The sequence below is a fragment of the Thunnus maccoyii genome, chromosome 15 (genome assembly GCF_910596095.1).
Source record: "Thunnus maccoyii chromosome 15, fThuMac1.1, whole genome shotgun sequence".
Lineage (NCBI taxonomy): Eukaryota > Metazoa > Chordata > Actinopteri > Scombriformes > Scombridae > Thunnus > Thunnus maccoyii.
Window position 1 is genome coordinate 4,887,104 of NC_056547.1, and position 15,653 is coordinate 4,902,756.

General features: G+C 41.8%; 1 protein-coding gene across 7 annotated transcripts; it reads right to left on the reverse strand.

Annotated features, from left to right (window-relative positions):
- Positions 1–226: 226 nt before the first annotated feature.
- Positions 227–14,676, reverse strand: LOC121912556 (polyhomeotic-like protein 1). Of its 7 annotated transcripts, none has more exons than XM_042434753.1 (16): positions 14,402–14,676; positions 11,969–12,093; positions 10,408–10,524; positions 9,876–9,947; positions 9,655–9,783; positions 9,235–9,399; positions 9,039–9,120; positions 7,181–8,166; positions 6,537–6,672; positions 6,194–6,387; positions 5,997–6,087; positions 5,031–5,118; positions 4,187–4,406; positions 3,673–3,714; positions 2,914–3,127; positions 227–2,806 (listed from the first exon to the last, which is right to left on the reverse strand). In XM_042434753.1, the coding sequence occupies exons 2-16, from the start codon at positions 12,089–12,091 to the stop codon at positions 2,655–2,657; spliced, it is 2,811 nt and encodes a 936-aa protein (XP_042290687.1). In that variant the 5' UTR covers positions 12,092–12,093; positions 14,402–14,676; the 3' UTR covers positions 227–2,654. The 7 variants fall into 7 exon arrangements, with proteins under 7 accessions (XP_042290687.1, XP_042290688.1, XP_042290686.1 ...); XM_042434754.1 differs by having other exon boundaries at positions 10,414–10,524; positions 11,969–12,096; XM_042434752.1 differs by having other exon boundaries at positions 11,969–12,096.
- Between the last annotated feature and the right edge of the window lie 977 nt (positions 14,677–15,653).

Here is a 15,653-nt window from a genome sequence, read left to right on the forward strand (position 1 = left end):
CTAATGGTGCATACTGAAAGCAATCCATACAAGTAAAAGATAAAAACGCAGGTCAGTTCATTTCCATTTCAAAAATAAAAACAAAAGCCCCGTTTTAAAACAATTCCTTGATTATTTATTTGCATGATAGTATTGTTAACCTCGCCGAACTCAGTCACTCCAAGATTTTGCAGTTTTTCTGATTATTGCAAGCAAATGCATTTTGATTCTGAAGCAGCTTCTCTATTAAAAAAAAAAAAGCCTTCTGCAGAATCCACTGTTATTTTGTGAGAAAAGTGCTACTTCTCTGGGAAAACAATGATTGAATGAACAAAGTTACGACAGTCTGCTTGTTAACAAATGTTACACTTAAGAATTGCGATGATTTGGCTGAGAAATTGTGGCTCACATCACTTGTAATGTAGTACAAGTGCTTTTTTGTTGTTTTTTTTGGTCTTCCCAATATGCAGAGGGACCTGTTGATTTAACACTTCAAAATCCTGGGGCGACTGTGAAATATAAACACACAGCTATCAAAGATTATCATCCTTTTTGAAAGATAATAACGTAATAGTCACAGTCACTAACAATAAAGCCAAAGATAGCTAGCTAAAAAGGTAAATACTGTTGGTAGTTACACGCTATGTGACAAAAGCTATGAGGAAGACAGCAAGTTTCCTTGATCAAGGTAGCTACTATTAAGTCACGCTTTTTGGGAAAGGCAACAGATGTCATTGCTTGAATTGTAAAAAAGTAAGCACTAATATAAAACAAGGAATGATATGAAAAGCAGTTAAAAAACAGACAATCCTCATCTAAACCTATTAAAGAGACTAGTGAGAAAAGGCCACAAGGTTCACAGAGAGAGATATATAACATGAGAAAAAACTTCTACAGTAAAAAGCTTAAACAAGGCAGTCCAGCAAACAAATGTGCATTTAAATATAAAGGCAAATATTACACTTATTACAGTATAGTTTAAGGTGTACCGATTCACACGCTCATTCATTCAGGTATGATTTTATTTCATCCATCCTAAACGTACTGTACTTGTAGGTCCATGTGGCTACCAGCCTATTTTCCTAAACTTACTTTTCTGGTTTTTGTTCATGAATGTAGCTTAAAGATACTTCAAGTTAACAGCTTATCATCACATTTTGCTGCATTTCTTCATCTCCGTCAGCATTTCTTTCAACACAAAATCAAGCCCGTGACGTTACCCTCCACTCATACACATAATTACAGATCAGGAGCAGCCGGAGTGTACCATTTTGAAGAAAAAAAAGTGACAATATTGATATATTGATAACAAAAGAATCACAGTTTGTTGTTTTTTTTTTTTTTTAGAGTGGAATAAACAGAAAGTCCTCTGTTAAAAAACACTTTAAAAGGCTGGATCTCCTGGAGATACAGAGTGAGAAACTCTTAATGTTAAAACGGTTTTAGAAAAGCGTTCCGCAGCAGCGGTTTCGTCTACTGGCGATGTGCTTTGTATGTAAAAACCATAGAGATGTAAGAAAAACGGTGCAAAAATCTGTATTTTCGCAGTATTTTTTTTTTTTCACTTAAAAGGTTGAAATTCTCTTGGGAGACATTTGGGTTTTCATGTGGAGCATTTCTGCAGCCGGTACCCTGTAACTCTCACTGTACCCTGTAAGTTATAGAACAGGCCACAATTTAAAAAGTACGCCTATTCTTAAAAATAATTACAATGTTGAAAGTACCATATTTTATCACATACATAACTTTAAAGATCTAAATAATCTGAGTGTTTTCCCTCCAAAATACTTTTTTTTTTTTGAAAATAGTCAACTGTAATCTTTGAGATATTGACTTGATATATAAATTTTGGTTCGACTTAAATGAAATCCGTGTTTTCTTTATTGCGTTGCTGTCCTAATTATATACTGAGAGTGTAGCTTAAATCAGGTGTGGCGATATTATCGGAAAAACAAGACCAAAAAAAAAAAAAATCAGGGAAAAGCCATGAGTGTTTGACTTTTCTCAGCTGAAGCCAAAGAAGTGGGCGAACCTTTCAAAAAATACTTTTCCTGTACACTATGATACAATGAATGAAACAACAGCGCGTTTCCTTTTCAGTATATTCCCTCTCTCTCTCTTTGACTGTTTTGTAGTATTTTAGCAGAAGTGTAGCGAGAACAGCACAGCTTAAGTCAAAGAGAGAACAACTTTAGCCCTATTTGCACATAACTGGTATAATTTGGGGAATCCTGTGCAATTACTGTAGATTTGACTTTTTCTTGTTTTCTGATTAACGCAAATGATTTTTGCATTAAAAATATACATTCACAAACAGCTATGCATTCGTCTACAGTATCTCTCCATTTTTTCACGACAGGCAGACAACTGAAATCTAAAAAAAAAAAAGCAATCAAAGAAATCACAACAATTATGGATTGCAAATGATTTTGTGTAGAAATAGTATTTTTCAGAGGACATGTATCACCAAAATAAATATGGTCATTTGCATTTGCAACTTGCAACACATGGCAGATTTGCAAGGTGCTCTTTTAAAAAAAATGGTGGTGAAGAGTAGACAAACCAACAACAGATTCAAGTGCCCCAGTTTGGGCTAAAGAGCGTAGAAGAAGAGTTTGGGGTAAATGCCCGGGGCTTGACTTTGAACATGGTGGATTTATGGAAACACACTGACATCAGTCTCTCAGATTGTTAATGTGGGCGCAGATCTTGAGGGCGGGACCCAGCTTGATGTTCATGGTGGACATGAGATGCTCCTCCTTCAGCAGCAGCAGAGCCTGACCGTCGATCTCCTGCGACAGGAACTGAGAGGCCAGTTCCTCACAGCCTGTGAGGTGGGAGAGAAAGGAGGAAGAGGAGGAGAAAAGAAAATGAATTCAAGAATAGAAATAGAAAGAAGGCTAAACAGATATTTCGCTTTAAAGATCTTCCGACCTTGTAGCGAGGAAATAAACTGTGACACATCCTCCACGCTCCACTGGGCGGGGTTCGCCGTCAGGCAGCTGGGCGCGGAACTCTCCGTCGGGAGCGGAGGAGGAGGAGGCTGGTGGTGGCAGGAAGCTGAGGAGGCGGGCGAGAGGGACATGGGGTCGTCTTCGTCCTCCTCTACGCTGGACTCCTCCTCTGAATGGCTGGACTCTGAACGGCACTGTGGGGGAGGAGGAGCAGAGGAAGCAGAGGTGAGCGAGGCATTAAAAAGCGCTCAGAGGTCGGAGCCTGTCGTTGAACTGGACGTGTTTGACAACGTGAGACTGTATAAAGGTGATGCAGATAAATAAAGATAAAACACCTGGGAAGCAGCATCACAGAGGGAAGATAAGCGAGTGATCTAGAGATTTGTTTGTGAACCCTGCAGTTCCTAACAGCAGCCACTAGGAGGCAGGGTGGCTTTTCTTCTAACTGAATGATATTAATGGATCAATAAGTTGCATTTCAGCTTAAACAATGTCCATCCCTACAATCACACAAACACATAAATCAGGGATGTTTTCATTGCATTAATATGTGGACACCCCCCTGCCCATATACTTCCAATTAATTCCAATTAAAAGTGATCTTAAAGCTACTGCACAGATATATATTTCAACGTGACAAAGCCTTCCCAGAGGAATGGAGCAGCAGATTAACACACATGGCTTTTGAATGACATGTTCAGTATTCATATATGGATGTAATGTACGGGTGTCCACATACTTTTGGCTGTGCAGTGCACTTTGCTGCGAGTTGAGTTTCTTCCTGTAGGTTGAAAACAAATATCTGACATTGACACGAGCTGATAAAACTCTTCTGTCCCAACTAATTAAGATAGTAACGATGAAATCTTTCTTCCTAAATTAAAACTTATGAGCAAAGGAAGCCGACCATGAACCGCAACATCCCTTGTTTACATCATGCCGGGGACCTGTCTCTCTCTACTACAGCTTTCTAATAGAAATAGGCCAAAGAATTTAAAAAACAACCTATAGTGTGAGCAAAATACTAAATTTGTTCTCTGCACCATCTAACCCCCTCTCATCATCAACATCAGCTTTGATTATTTCTGGGTAATTACACTTTTTAAACATTAAAACAGTGATCACTTGCTGCTACTGTACAATTTCACCTGCTTATTTCAAAATCTGGAGCCAACTCATACATTTTCCATATATATATATATATATTCCTTTAATTCTGAGAGCTGTGTAGGAAACGTGCGCTCCCGTCTCACCTTCACAGGTATGGGTCTCCCTGCTATCTTGGCACTGGCTATTTCCGAGCTGGTCCTGCGTGGAACCCTCCGCCTGGCGATGCCTCCCTCCTCGTCCGAGTTCGAGAAGTGACCTTGGCCTTGATCCTGACCCGAAGCGTGATCTTGACCCTGGCTGTGACTCTGCCGCACGCAGAAGTGCTGTCTGAAGCTGACGTTGTACCTGGGGAACCAATACATACTGTATCGTAGACAAAGAGTGACATATACGGTACTGAAGCCAAGACGAGCAACACATACAGTTTTTATCTCTTTGCGCCATACGTGGTATATAATCTATACTCATGTAGTGGTCAAAGAGACAAATGCAAAGCAGAAGCAGAAAATGTAAAAAAATCATATGCTGACAGTTTCAAACAATGCGAAACAGAGCATTGTTCATATAGTGAAACGTACAGTTTAACATGATAAATGCAGTTTTTTTTTTATATGGAGCAAATTTCAAAAAAGAAAAACATTAAAAAACTAACTGGACTGCTGGAATTTGACATAAAAACAGACTAAATTCACATGCCTTTGCTTTTGAAGAGAAAAGTGAATGAAGTGACATCGTATTCAAACATAAAAACAACATGAGAACAAACGAAACATACATGCTGTGAAAGATCCAGCTGTAGCCACCTGAGAAATTCTGAAAAAACTGATTTTCTCTCATTCAGATGTAGGAAAAAAAACATCTAAATGTGTTGCAGTAATTTCTCTTTAAAATGTGTGTGAGGACAGGTTACAGCGGCTGTGGGTTTCAGGGGCTTTTTTCTAAGATGGCTTCCACTGAATATATTATATTTCATGCATGTTGAAGTACCTCTTGGCACAAGTCATGGAGCAGAACCTTTTGGTGCCTCTGAACTGGCTGGCAGGAGCAAAGTTTTTACAGTACTCACACTTCAGCACTGAAGGGGGGAAAAGTTCAGAAAGAGAAAGAGCAGGTGTCAAGTCGAGCGTTTCTAGAATTTGTGCACAAATAAATATGTTGAATCACTACGATGTTGCATCAGAAAACTGAGAGAAACAAGCTGTAAATGTGGACAAATTGTTTTTAAATCTTGTTCCTTATTCTCGTATTGAGATAGGAGAAGTCTCCTGACATTTACTGTGTCCTGACGCTGCATCGCAGTCAAAGTCAGAGGTGGGAAATTCCCAACTCGCAGGTTGTAATTAAACCCTGCGAGCATTCCCGCGGCTTGGACAAACAAGGGTCAAACAAGGGTCATGTTGCGGTGATGATATATGGCGAGGTTGACTGGCTAATTAGCATGGAGTTAGCTGTAAGTGCAAATTTACACTTCAGATGTATGGTGTTTATCCTTTAATTATGTTATTTTCAGCTTTTTAGTGTCTGTGACCTGTGTGTCAAGCATAACACTTTGCATTTTAAATATATTTTTTTTGGTTTTCTTTGTTTTGTGTTTCTGCATTTCTATGTTTTATGCATTAGTTTTGAATCTGTGTGCTTTTGTTTCTTAGTTTTACTGGTGAATACATGGAAAAGTGTTTAATAAATAAAACCAAAACAAACCAAACTACACAGATGTTTTGAGAGATTTTACTCATATGATGCTAAAAACCCAATTCAAGTGTATTTTGATGATTCTTCATATTTTAAATGACAGAACTGTTGTTTGTTGGAGATAAACATACGTCACAAACCTCACTGATAAAAAATCCTCATCATGTTTCCCACTAGGACTTCTCATTTAAAGTAAAACTGAAATTTCCTACTCTCTAACATGTCTGGAAGGCAGCAGTACTTTCAGAGATGAGCTGTTACCTGTTGCTGTGGTAACAGTCTCTGATTGATTAGTGTCCGGACTGTCGTTTGTTAAATCCTCACCAGCCGAGTCCTTTACTGAACCACATACCTGTCGGTCAAACAGCAGAAAAAAAAACACTCAATGACCAGTTCAAGTATTAAACACGTCTCCTGTAGGAAAGTTGTATTAGAAACTACAAATCCCAGGTACTCACAGGGAAAGGCTCTGCCCCTTCCTGAATGACGAAGCCCTCTATGAGGTGAGTAAGGACATGCGGTTTAACCACGGCTTGAGGAGGAGGAGCTCTCTCCCCCTGAACGCAGCCCCCCCGCGACACCGACAGAGCTGGAGAGGGAGAGGAGGAGGAGGAGGAGGAGGAGGAGGAGGCGGGAGGAGGAGCAACAGGGACTGTCGAGGAGGTGAAGCGGGGGACAAGAGAGGAGCAGTAGAAGAGTTAAAGCTCAAATATAAGTACTACTGTCGGTATCGGCGCCATTACACTTTGTTACAAATGTTTATGAGCTTTGAACCTTTACGTGCTTCTTTGTCGTCGTTACCTGCTTCGATGGGATTGGTCGGTAGCGCTGTGGCGTGATCTCTGACAGGCTGGAGCTGTGGGGGGGAGGGGCCATCTTCATCATTAGCTGAATTGGAGTCCGATTTACGTTTAAGCGAGCCTGTCATCTGCTTTCCCTAAAAAAAAAAAAATGAAAGTATAAATTGATTATGCCATGTTATTCACACCAATGAACAGCATATCTCAGTTTGTTGTGGTTTATAAAAGAAAACAACACAGGAGGAAACACAAGACAACAGCTTTAGGAAGTCACTGTTTCAGTCATTGTTTTGCTCAGCATGCTGCATCTCCACTTGTTGCCAGGCAACCTCCCGATGATGACATTCCGGCTGTTGTTCACAAAGAACAACAGCACATAACTCTCCTTAAAACTACACATTTTGTTTGTGTACATATTAAACAAACAGCGTATTTTTTCCCTCTGCTTCCAGTTTTTATGGTAAGTTTATCTTCTCATCTAACTCCTGGCAAATAAGCAAATTTCCAATTGGAAAAACTGCGAGTATATTAAATTGTTGTGAAATTAAACTATATTTTATTTTCTGGTGACTCACTAAAACACTCTAAAATGACCCCTAAGAGTCCAAATATTCAATGTGGCGAATCGGAGTCTAAGCAGCTCACCTGTGGTGTCTGACTTCCTGCTGAGTCTCCATTGGTTGTCACACCAGCTGCCGCTCCTCTCTGCTCTTCCGCTGCCAGGGGGAGGGAGAGCGCTGAGCGAGACAGTGAGGGAGGAGGAGAAGAAATGGTGGGCGACTGGGAGGAGGCGGGACTCGAAGCCAGGGGTCCGTTCTGACTCTGTCCAGAGCTTTGATTAGCTTGTGGATGCACCTGAGAGACCTGAGCCAATGGGGGAGCCTCTTGGGGCAACTGAAGGGTCTTTAGTCCCACCCCTCTGCCCATGACCCCGCCCTCCCTGGAAGCGATGGACGCCACCATGGTGAGCAGGCTGGACGAGCTGGTGAGGACGGCGGCTCCGTCCTGGCTGCAGCTGCCCCGGGCCAGAGCCAGAGCCTGGGCGTTTCCCAGCGTGCTCTGCCTGGCACCCACGATCTGAACCGGGATGTGTGGCGGCTGGGGGGGCTGGGCGGAGCTGCTGGCGGGCGGTGGAGCGGGCAGGATGGGAGGAGGGTTTCTGGAAGGCAGCTGGAGAGGCAGGCGGAGGCCCTGCAGAGTTTTGGGTTGGATGGGGATTGGTCCGTTGCCGTGGCCCGATTTCTCGGCGCTGAGCGACGTCTTCTGCAGAGGCTGCACCACCAGAGTCTGAGCGTTGACGGCCGGTTTTATGGTCGCCGTGCCAACAGGGTACCCGTGGGGCTGGGAGGCCGCGTTTGACGTCAGCACCAAAGTGTGCGCTGCTGTGGGAGATGTGGTTACTGTGGTGAGGGTCCGGGTTCCGTGAAGCAGGAGCTGGGAGAGAGGGATGGAGGAGGTGGAGGAAGAGGAGGAGGATGAGGCGCCGGAGGAGGAGGCAGGGTGGGCTTTGAGGTTGGTGGGCTGAGGGTAGGTGGGGATCTTGATGTGGGGCGGCTGGGGCTGAGGCTGGCTTGGCTTAGTGGGGGACTGGGGGTTTGACTGGTGGGAGGGCTGGACCAGGGAGAAGGCAGCTGGGAAAAAGACAAAACAGAGAAACAAGTTAGTCCAAAATTTATCACATTTAAACCTGCATTAACTGATTTTTTTGGACACTTGGGGGCTGATGGAGTCTCTGAAGGTTCATCAATACAAGCACAACACATTACATGTAATTTATTATTAATTATAGCAGTTTTAAAGTGGCTAAAATCAATATTTTTTATAATAATGTATGAGCTGTCAGTGTGATGTGTTAGTCATGGTTCATGGTGATGAACCTACAGAGAATTATCAGCGACTCTGCAGCTCTTCTTGGCTTTACGGAGTTTTATAATGAGTTTCAGCTTGTTGTTTATCTGTCCGGCTGCAACTTTACTGTTTTGGTTCATTCTCAGCGCTCTCATGGTGTCATTTTCTGCTGTTTTCAAGCTCTAAAAAGCCACTGTACACCACCTGCTCAGCATCAAACGGCAAACAGACACAGCAACTAGCTGGTGAACATAGTGGAGCATTTAGCAGCTAAAGAGCCAGATATTTCCCTCAGGAGTTGGTAGAGAAAACAGAATGAATATTGGACTTATATTCACCAGGTGGACAGAAACACGACTCCAAATGAATGATAATGTTGCTCCGTAACAGCTGGATGTGGAAATAAACAGCTGTTTGCCAACAAGTTCAACATATCCGCTTAAAAGGTGATGATATGTCAGTGTTGTGTTTACTACCTGTTTCTGCTGAAAACTAATGGCTAAAAAGATCAGTTAATGCAGGATTAGTGCATCTGTTCATGACGGTGATCACGAATGAATCCAAGTGAACTTTTGCAGCAAATTTTGTGCTTTTTCTACGTCTGTGAAATCAGCCGGGAATGAACGGTATAAAAGACGTGAACTGAGCACGTTACCTGAGTCACTCCTCTCCGGGGCTTCAGTCTTAACACCAACACCTTTGGGACTGGACACACCTCGCATAGCAAGGTTCTGGACCTGGAGAGGAAGATGAAATCTTTGTGAAAACAGCGATACATTGCGGGACGGTGCCAGGCGAGGAGTCAGCGTAGCGTGAGCTGAATTTAAAAAAGACGCGATAATGACGCAAACCTGATCGTTATCTGATTGGCTGCTGGAAGAGGAAGTTGGTGTCACTTCCTGTTGCTGTTGCTGAGCCTGGGGCTGCTGGGTAACGGTTGCCACAGCAGCGGTTGCCGTGTTGCCAGGCATAAAGATGAGCTGTGAGGAGATGGGGGCCCTCAGGGAGCGGTTGACCTACAGGGCAGGACAGTCATCAAGACACAAAACTAAGCCGATACTGGTGTCAAGTAGTAAGTGAGTATCGGCCCGTCAGTGGGACCCCGGAGGATAAAATCTGACTCATTGCTATAAAATCAGCAAATAAACCTTTCTCATCCTGCTTTAATGCTCAATACTTGTTTCCCAAATCGCTAAAAATGCAGTAAAACACTACTTTGATGCTACAATATATAAAAAGTGATTACAATGTAGTCTTTAACACAAACTCACCCTCAGATACATCTGTCCCTGCCCTCCCGCCGTCCCACTCAGCAGCACCGATTGGCTGATTGTGGACGTTGCCGAGGCGCCCATAGGACGGCTGCTGGTACTGGACCCTGATCCAGATGTTACACTGGCCTGAAAAATGAGTCATAAGCCATTATTTAAAGAAGTGGGTCATTTGTGGGGGGGAAACGGTGTTATGGTGATCCTGGTTGTCATGTACATACAGCTGTGGTGCTGGTGTTCTGAGAGGAGCTGCTGCTGGAAGGACTTGACTGACGACTGGCAGCCAGAGTAGCCTGTGAGGAAGAGGAAAAGGAAGAGGAAGAGTTTCCTGTCAACTTCAAACAAAAATAAATGTGAGATGTTTGCGAGGCTATCGAATAAATTACTGTGAGACAAGTCAAGAAGACTCACTGACGACTCCAGACAGAAGGAATCATTGCAACTGGAACCAATCTGCACATCTGGTTCTTTCTTTTAGTCAAATACATCACTTTACCCATATGAAAATTACACCAAACCAACCACAACAGACCAGCATCTTTTTCTAGTGGGTGTTTATTCTTGTGTACATGGTTGACAGGTGCTAGTTGCTGCTGAGTAACTGTGGCGTTTTCTAATTTTAGTCTCTTTTAAGATATTTGTGACCTGTTTGTGAAAGCGGTTATCTGAATAATTCAACTTGAAAACAGCCTTTATGTAATATGACATAAATTTAGGGGCAGTATATTATGAAACGACATGACATGCACACACCTTTACCTGTTGCACAGCGGCCAGGTTCTGCAGCTGGGCATTGTTGATCTGCTGCTGCAGCATCAGCTGCTGGAAGTACTGAGCTGCGTTCGGCTGCCTCTGTAACGCCTGCAGGGCCTGGTGGGAGCGAGAGAGAGAGAGAGAGAGAGAGAGAGAGAGGAGAAAAATGAAAAACGAAGAGGCAGTAAAGCAATTGAGAGTGAGATTAGAGAGCAGTAAGGGGAAGGAAGAGAGAAAGATGTACTGAAGGATGATGGAGGAATCGGGTAGAAAAAGAGACATCAAGAGGATGAAGGCAAATAATTAGAAGAGGATCTTGAAGGAGAGAGGACAGAAAGATGTAGAGGAAAGTATAAAGACAAATGTGTAGACCTGGGAAGAAAAAAGGAAGGACAGTATGATACAAAATGAAAGATTAGAGGAGAGAAACGAGGGCAGAGAAAGTGAGAGGGAGGGATGCTGTGGCAGTGTGGAGGCCTCCTGCCAGCTGCCTGATGTACGAGTGGAGGCTCGTATAGTAATAAGTCGAGGGATGAAAGCGAGCGCGGCGGCGGCGGTCTGGATTAGTGCGCGCAGGGTGACAAAGACAGATGGCTGTGCAGGGTGACAGAAGCCTGAGAAAATTACACAGAGGCCCCCATCAAACCAGCGGGACTGGTTTCATTCAATCTCCATCACTTTCTGTCAATCAGTTCACTCATAAATCACAAGTTATGAAGACAAAACGGGCACATCCTCTCTCTCAGCCTCACTTATCCACAAACAGGCCGGCTTTTGTCTTCATAACAAGAGAAAAAGGAATGTTTGTGGAAAAAATAAGAGTAAATAATTCCTGATAATCCTCGATTTTGCCTCTCAGCTTTGCTTCTTATTCTAGATGCACAGTTTGGTGAGAAAGAGAAACCAAAAGATGAAATATGACACGAGCAGTTTAAGGTACAAAAAAAAAAAAAGAAAAATAAAAGATTGTTCCTTACAGGGTGGAAATATATTTCAACTGGATAAAAATAGTTTGTGAATCCTCTCAAAGGTTAAAGGTAATATTGTGTCATAAATCCCCAAAAAGACACTAAGAGCCGAATGATCTCAAGGCATTTAAAACAATTAATACACAGCGAACAGGTACAGCAGAGAAAGTAGCTGACAAAACAACATCAGGATAAATGAGACTTAACAATGCACAGAAAAGCTAATAAACACTATTTATAATATTCTAAATGTTTTGGTTTACTGTTATTTGATTATTTTTTATGACTGGCAGGGCCTCTGAACACTTGTTTGTTGTAATTATTGTTTTAATTTGTGAAATCAAGCGAGTGAAGCTGTTGCAACATTGACAACTAATTGTGTCCCTTATAAATATGGATAAATATCAGCACTAATGGAGAGATTTTGATTCGGACAAAACTCAAAGGATGTCACTCTGATGATTTTTTAAACGCTTTTCGAGCTGACAAGAGGGAAAAAACATCAATCTGGACAGAACGAGAGCTCTGACAGCTCAGGCCCACACACACACACTAACACACACACACACACACACACACACACACACGCCTACCTGCACCGCCTGTCTTTCGTACAGAGACATGGAGTTCATCGGAGAGGGTCGGGAGCTCGTCCCGGATGCTGCGTTCCCATTGGTGGAGGCCCCCTGCTGGTTCTGCTCTCCATCCGTCTCCATGGCTGCTGAGAAGGAGACAGAAGAACAGGTCCGTCAAACACAGAGTGAGACACACACACACACACACACACACTTCACTTTCTCTCTGTCAGAGCATCCGGCTGATGAAGAACCGGCCGTCAGTGTTCCTGACAAACACCGTCGCTCACTGAGCCGAGACGCTGAGCAACACTGAGTCAATGTTTTACTGAGCGGCTGACGTTAACTCTGACTGATGCACTCCTGCTTGTACTGACATCAACATTTTGACGATAAGTCATGATAACTTTGAATTTGTTTCCTAAATGTTTAAAATCAGCAGAATCAGGGCACTAAAACGCAAACTAGTGAAACTGTACCAAGCAGGTTGTACCTTATTTATTTTAGGATGATTTTTCATTTAAAAGATTTTAAATCAAACATTTATTTTTTTTAAAAATCTAAAATTCAAACTTCTCTGCAGCATTTCTAAATAGTTTTTCCTTTAAGTTGTGTTCAGGGAGGAACCACACTAGTGACAACTGTGTGTTTCATGATACACAACATTTACAATATTAATTACAAGCTGTTCAATAAATAATGCTCATTAGCACTAAATGCTGCATGCATGTGAAAAACAAATCCACTTTTCAATACAGATTCAGAAATGTGAAAATAAATGCAAAACAAAGAATTCCAAATGCAAATGTTATTTGATGATTATTAGATGAATTAATTAGTTAATTAATGTATTAATTATGTTATTAGACTAATAGGTTTTATTCATTTGTGGTTCAGATGATGCAACTGTGAGCGCCGTAATTCATTCCCCAGTTATCATATTATATACTGTATTTATAAATCTTGTTTTTATGTAACATGTAACACATTTGTTACTAGAACTGAGACTTGTTTCTCTCTGTAATATAATATCCAATTTTTTTTTTTTTTTTTTAAAAAGGGGGGAAAAAGCAATATGCTACCCCCATAAATCAGTCAAACACATGTTGTAAGGGTGTAATGATTCAGTTTGATTCTGTTGTATTATCGCTGTAGTGTAGCAGAGCCTGACTGATATATCAAATATTAAATATATTATGTATTAAATATTCAACATAAAAAGACTAAATCAACCAGTATATCAACCAGTCAGAGTTTCCCACAGGTTGAACATTAGAGGTATTGATTGATTGATGAGTGATGGGTCCAACGTCTGACACCAACCAGCAGCACATTCACAAGACAAGTTTATGATTAGAAAATACAGTTTTTCAACTCTTTCTTTTACAGCGCTGGACGTTTGAGGCTGATACTAATATCAATATTTAATGGTTTGAAATATATCAACATTTTAACGATATAAACAGCAACATATCAGCTGATGTTGACCATGAAGAAACATTTATGATAAAGATCTCTGACATTTGGTTACTAGAGAATTGTGACTATATTATTATACTAGATATGAGCTGAGAGAACCAACATTACAGTTGATAAATGAACTTATTCATTATTACTTCATGGATTAAAATACATCAATATGCAAACATATCTTTGGTATTTCTGTACTGCAATTTCTTGTAACTTTTTGCCTGAAATACAACCAATACTGATACGTCTTTTATTACCTAATATATCAGTCCTATTTTTTAAACTGTACCTGAATGCAACATTGCACAGATTAACCCCGTCTGCAAAAGTCTGCAGTTGCAATCAGGATTTTGAAAGAAACTAAATAAATACATCAAATCTTTTTGGGTTTAAGAAAATCAAGACGGGTGGAACAAAAACATCATATATGTGTAAAACTGACACACTGCTTCTTCTTTATTTTCTTTCTTTTCTCCTTTTTTCTTTTTTTTGTCACCAAATGAGCCTGAAAACCTTCAGAACTTGTTCAGGATCTGGTTCTGAGCTGCTCAACTCTCTTCATCTTTGTTTTCATTCACAAAAACATCCACACTCTTTATTCCTCTTTATTTATTTTTGGCTTCTAGTTTAACATCCTCGAGATCAATTAAGGTCTACTGTTGATTTATAACCTTTTCATCCCTGCAGTATCTTTATCACCCCTCCTCCTCCTCCTCCTCCTCCTCCTCTCCCTCCTCCTCCTCCTCTCACACCATCCTGTCCCAGCACGGCCAGTCTGTTCGCTTCACAGCCTGTAAAAGCCGCAGCTGCAACAACCATCCGAGACACAAACACACACATAACGTTAGCTGGCTGGCCGGCTGCCCTCCGTGTAATCAGACCCGTTAACGCTGGACCAACCGGAGGCTACTCCTCCTAGCATCCCGTTAGCCGCTGCTGTCTGGCTCGTTAACGAGGGGGGAGCTCACGGTCCGTCCTTACCGTCACCGGTCCGGGGTCTTCAGCCTCCTCCTGCACCGGCTGCCGGCGGTGAAACGACTCGGAGCGGCTGGACGGTGTGCGGAGCTTCTTTCTAACGTGATGTTTGTTGTTGCTGCTTTCTGGTGCTTTGCAGGACGGCGGCAGCAGCGGCGGCAGCAGCAGCAGCAGCAGCAGTGCTTTCAGTGTTTTGCATAAATTTGCAGCTGATGTGTTGTTGGAGGGCAACGCCTCCTTTTTTCCGCTGCTCTGCCTTTTCCGGCGCGACGGAATGACGAACAGGCCGGAGAGAGAGGGGGACTTTCCCCCGGTTCATGTCATCAGGGCCGGACCAAGCCCTCCTGGGGTCCCATGCAGGTATCTGATAAGCCCCTCTCCTCAAATGAGATGGTAACGGATAAGATGGTAAACCAAACCAAAATGTTTTATTTATTATAATTAAATTTGTTTAAGCAGTGGTTCTCAAAGTGGGGTCCCCTAGGGGTCCTTGAGGGGGTTCTAGGGGGTCCCCAGCAAAAAGGGGAATCATTTATTTGCACTATAATTGCATCCATAAATAACACAATGACATACACTCTCTGTAATAAAACATCTAAAAGCAAAAATCTTATCAAATGGGGGTCTGTGGTCTAATTTGTGTCAGTTTAGGGGTCCTTGATGTGAAAAAGTTTTAGGACGGGTTCACGGTTTTTCAAGTGTGTCTTAAAACATCAGTCAGGTGTCCATATAAACAGTGAAAGAGGTTTTATTTGCTGTAAACATTCCTCCTGTTCATACTGGATATTAAAAGATCCTTCAAATGTGCTTTCAATGGAAGTGATGGAGGCCAAAATCCACAGTGTGTCCACACAGTCATTCAGTGCAAAAATGCATTTAAAAGTTGATGTGAAGCTTATATTCAGCTTCAGCAGTCTGAGTTAGTCATATCAAGTGGATATCTGACACATTTACAGTCTTTTTAGCATCAAATTCCCTCTTTGTGTTTCCCTGTTGAGCTGCGGTGGAAGTATAGTAACAAAAAGAGGAACTAAAAAGACTAAAAAAAAACGTTGAAAGATATCTACTTGATTTGACTCATTTGGACGAAAGATGAAGACAGTTTTTAACACTGTCTGACCTCAGAAATATTGGAAACTAAAAGCTAGGGGGGGAAATCAATTGTTCATTTGTTTTATTTTTTCCCCCAGTTTTTTTTAAATACAACATATATACATGTATGTATATATATACATATATATATATATATACATACATA